This window comes from Callionymus lyra, chromosome 2 (genome assembly GCF_982586985.1).
Source record: "Callionymus lyra chromosome 2, fCalLyr1.hap1.1, whole genome shotgun sequence".
Lineage (NCBI taxonomy): Eukaryota > Metazoa > Chordata > Actinopteri > Syngnathiformes > Callionymidae > Callionymus > Callionymus lyra.
In genome coordinates, this window is record NC_141819.1 from 12669439 (window position 1) to 12674617 (window position 5179).

The 5179-nt window shown below is 40.1% G+C and overlaps 1 protein-coding gene across 1 annotated transcript in view; it reads left to right on the plus strand.

The window, feature by feature from the left end:
• Positions 1 to 2653: 2653 nt before the first annotated feature.
• Positions 2654 to 5179, plus strand: part of LOC148085365 (protein ANKUB1-like) — a 4478-nt gene continuing 1952 nt past the window's right edge. The window contains exons 1-5 of the mRNA XM_087781819.1: positions 2654 to 2743; positions 2948 to 3082; positions 3528 to 3738; positions 3857 to 3971; positions 4055 to 4831. Coding sequence (XP_087637945.1) covers positions 2654 to 2743; positions 2948 to 3082; positions 3528 to 3738; positions 3857 to 3971; positions 4055 to 4831 — 1328 coding nt within the window. The remainder of the gene's footprint in view (positions 2744 to 2947; positions 3083 to 3527; positions 3739 to 3856; positions 3972 to 4054; positions 4832 to 5179) is intronic.

A 5179-nucleotide genomic window follows, 5' to 3' on the forward strand; every position in this document is an offset into this window, starting at 1 on the left:
TGAGAGCACAAACTTCCGCTGCTCGCCAGGACCCGCTCTCAACTCCCCATTGGATGAATCACCCGTCAATCATTCTATTCCGGAAATGGAAGCAGGCGTAAACACAGCCACGTGATGACAAAAACAACCGCCGACCTGACGTCGTGTTTTTTTTTTTGTTTTTTTTAAATCAAGATTACTGTTGCAGTGATTCAAGACTGTACCGATAAACTCAACGAACCATGTCATTATTATTACTAATAAATTCAGTTGTATTTTATAACACGTTAAAGCTGTCATGCGGGAATTAGAAACATATATATTTTTAAAATCGTTTGATTTTTTCTGATGTATGAAGTTTCTGAAAGTCTGTCAACAGTGAAATTACTTATATGACTCTCGTGTGGTGTGTCAGTTAACTGTTAGGAATGTAAACGTGTCAAAATGTAATTAAAAAAAAATGCATTTCGGTGTTATCTTGATCTTTTTAGTATATATTTTTGGAGTATTTTTTTTATTGTTTAAGCGCTTTGTGACCCTGGTCTAAAAAAGCGCTATATAAATACAAATTACTTACTTACATTAAAGTGTGTTACAATGCAAACTACAATATTATTGTACATTTAATTTTTACATTTCTAGACATGCATTTTGAAATCCTAATTTTCATAATCAAATGTGTATTCATTTCAAAATTACGATTTTGCCCCACTACAACATATTTTCTTAAATAAAGTATATTCTCTTGTATAAAACAAATCATTGCAGTTCAACCTGCAGACGTACCACCGCCTAACACTTACATATCCCTTTTTACCTATTGCAAAGACTCTTTTCCTTTGAATTATATCAGAGACATATAAACCCTTGGAGGAGCCAAGGGCTTTTTATTTTTGTGCGTCTTCAACAAATTCCTCTTATTGTGGTTTCTTAGGTTGGGTAAGGTTAGGTTAGGTTAGGTTAGGTTAGGTTAGGTAGAACTATTTTTCAATTAGACACAGCAATACAGACGATTATTCATAAAATAACAATAAGAACAAGAACAAAGAGAAAGAAAAAATAAAAAACAAGATGACACATTCTAAGTCTAAAGATACAGAACATAGATCAAAGACAATAACAAAGACAAAGGATACAAACATTAACATAGAACAGAATGTCAAGATACTTTCACTCCACTCCTGCCCTTGAAAATGTTGAATTGCTGGGATCTGTTTTTCCTTAATCAACTATAGTCTTAATTCAACTGTAGAGTGTCTTGAGATAACTTTGTTATGATAAGACACTTTAAATACAATTGAATTTAATTGAATTTAATTGAAACTCAGAATTAAACAATCTAATAGCAAAAGGAATTAATGTGTCCCTGAAAAGTACAGTCTACTCTGAGCTTTCTTATACACATGGTCTGTGTTGCAGGACCAGTTTACTGTCCAGCCACACACCAAGGTACTTATCAACATGGACGTGGCTTTGTCCTGGACCTCTCAAAGTCCAAGACCAGCTCCTTGGTCTTTGAGGTGTTTAGCTGCAAGTGGTTCCTCTCAGTCCAGTCCACAAAGTACCACGTATCAGACTCCTATACTCGTCTTCGCTGTTGTCCCTGATGCATCCAACAATGGCAGTGTGGTCAGCATACTTCTGGACGAGACTCAGCTCTGAGTTGTAGCAAAAGTCTGGTGTGTAGATGGTGAAGAGGAGAGGGGCCAGTACTGTCCCCTGAGGTGCTCCTGTACTGCACACCACAGTGTCAGACGTGATGTCCTTCAGCCTGACATACTGTGGTCGATCAGTAAGATAGTCCGAAATCCAGGAGACCAGACCAGGGTCCACATGCATCTGTGTCAATTTGTCCTGGAGCAGAGTGGGCTGGATGGTCTTGAAGGCACTAATTTCCCGAAGGAGACCTCCTGAGGGATCAGTAAAGTTCTACCTAACCTGACCTAACCTAGAAAAGTCCAGGAACAGGATCCTCACTGAACCGCTTCCTTTATCCAGGTGGGAGTAGGTCCGATGCAGGAGGTGAACGATGGCATCTTCTACACCAACTGCTGGACTTGTGGCATGAGATGTTTGAGGACCAGCCGCTCCAGTGTCTTCAACAGGGTTGGTACTTTCCCCATCCGTAGACTGAGGTTGAAGACATGCTGGAGCGGCTTATTACTCATTGTCTTATCAGACACAATGATTTTAAATTACTATTAATAAAGATTAAACTAAATATAAAGACATAAAATAACATTAATAACCGACGTATTGTCAGAACCTTCCAACATGGTATTATTTTTTAACATTAATAAAAAATCTTAACATTTCATTCCCATATTAAAAAGACAAGTAAAAATGAAAAAAAAAAGAATATGCAATTTAAAAATGATATCAAGGTTCCTTAAAATAATTCAATGAGACTGCATGAGTAAACACTTATTTAAGTTCTCTCTTTCTTATGAGACTTTTTAATCCTGTTTTCACTGCATTGATGAAAACTAAGTTTATGAGAATCCGCCTTAAATGACCAGGGTTGATGTTTGTTCGCAGGGGGGGGGGGGGGGGCTGTCCTCCCACTAAAGTCTCCCCCACCCAACCCTTTCCAGCTGAAAGTAACGGAACCCCTCCTCCCTCAACACGGAAAAGCATCGAAACACACTTGAAAAAAGTAGTCGTACGTTTGGCCATGAGGATCTTTGTCTGCTATGAAGGTTCCTGGGCGACGTTTGATGTACCCAGAGATCAGTCTGTGGAGGCCTTGAAGCAACTGGTAAAGGTAACGACTCAATGCTTTATTCTATCGCTTTTCTTTGATTCAATCTAATCTTCGTCTATTAATAATAATAATATAATAATAATAACCTAGTTAAAACTTGCATTAAGTTAACTTTCTTAAGATATGTACCAAAAAGTAACTTTTTTTTTAAAATCATTGTCTTGCATTGTGTTTTCCTCTACATCGTAAAACCTTTCTTTTCAGGATACTTTTCTTGTGCGCCTGCCTGATGACGTTCACTACATGGAGCTCAATTATGCCGGTGCCGCTATGCAGGACACTTGGACCCTTTGTGACGTGGGTGTTACCAGTGGACACCAAATCAAATGTCTCGTAAAGGTACTGAACCCTATCAAGCAGATTTTTCAATTATAGTTGAAATGTCAAAACACAACACATTTTAAATGTACATTTGTACATTGTTTTAATTTAGAAATTATTACCTGGTTCATCCCGATTAATTTCATGTTATGTTTTTGGGATAATAGGCTATTTGAATATATACTATTTTGACGATTGTGACACATTCCAGGCGTGTTACTAGACAACCCTGTGTAAAAGTTGACTCAACGTGTAAGCTTCTGTGTAACAATGTACTTTTTTATGGTTTTACAATCTCTCCTCAGCAACGGTTCTCACCACAGTGACCTCTTTTTATCCATGTTTGTTCCTCATAGTGAACCCAGCACAATAAAATGAAACTAGAAACATGTGAATACGTATATTTGTGTCACTTGATTCAACGTCTGCTAAAAAACAAATCCCTCATTGATGTTTTGTCTAGAGTGGACAGAGGCCGGCGCTGTTTGTGTTTAACGTTGTGACAAAGGAAACTTTGCCAATACTGGGGAGTGGAAGTCACATGTCTGTGGCTAAGCTGAGAAGTATTGTGTCGGAGCAGACGAACCTTCCTGTCAGCACCTTCAGACTCAGAACATCGAGCCATGTTCAGCTCTACGACTGCAACAGACTTCAAGATTATGACATCAAAGAAGGTCATTTCACTGTTGTTACATGTATTAGAACTAGATTAAACTTTAACGTTGCAAATGTATTTCGGGAAAAAAAAGAGATATGGACAGTATTTATATATGTCAACTCACTTCCATATAGGTGCCATCCTTTATCTGGACACTTGGGATGGGTGGGTGGAGTTCCTCCAGGGCTGCCTGCTTGGGAGCAGAACCTCAGTCCAGACTCACTTTTCAGATCAAAAGATTGTGAAGAAGTAAGAGAAAAATAATATTTATAGAATATTTAATTCACTTGCTGAGCCGTCTGTAAACAAGGTGGCATGTGTTGCAATTCCAGATTCCAGCAGCGAGTGGCGCTATACATCGCTTCTTCACTAGGTCACCTGGACCTGGCTTGCTGGCTCCTGGAGAAAAGGGTACATGCCGATGAACCGGTAGGGGTTCATCCATATCGCCAGTGGTGCCACCGAGCTGCCCACCGAGAGAGCAGAAAGTGTCCGGTCAATGTCGCTGCAGCGCGAGGTCAACTCCTCATCCTCAAACTCTTCATCACTAAAGACATTTTGACCTTGGCTTGTCGAGACCCACAAGGTCACGATGCCTTGAAGATCGCTATCCAGAATAGACACGTGGAGTGTGTTTGCTACTTGAGTGACAAACTTTGCACAGTTGTTTCCTTCTGGAACATCTCACTGCCCATGCGGGTCTACCTCGGGGTCAAAGTCTGGATCCGATTGGGTCAAAGAAACGCAGCTGAGGTTCAGTGGCAGAACAACCTCGCTGGCAAGTTGGTGGACATGTGTTTGGTCGATGGTTTTAACCATCCCAATATGTCTTCTCATCTGAAAAGCAAGGAGATGAAAAACAAAAATGAGAAAGCACAGAACAACATCTTTCTTACTGAAGTTCACAACACTGATGCCCAAAGAGAAGGTCCACCATGGAACTCCAGCAAGGAAAAGCTTCCGCCCATCAAGCAATTTTCTTCGAGGAAAGTATTTTTCAATGCTTCTTTAAAATCTTCAAACATCCAGCAAACACTTCTAATGGACTTCAACTACCGAGCTCAAGGCACGCCAAGAGAAAATGCAGTTTACTACATGACGATAGCCAGGTATGATGATGATGAGGATGATGATGATGATGATGATGATGATGATGATGATGAGGATGATGATGAGGAGGATGATGAGGATGATGAGGAGGAGGAGGAGGATGAGGATGAGGACGAGGATGAGGATGAGGATGAGGATGAGGATGAGGATGAGGATGATGATGATGATGATGATGATGATGATGATGATGATGATGAGGATGATGATGAGGAGGATGAGGATGAGGACGAGGACGAGGATGAGGATGATGATGAGGAGGATGAGGAGGATGATGAGGATGAGGATGAGGATGAGGATGATGATGATGATGAGGATGAGGATGAAGATGAGGATGAGGATGATGATGA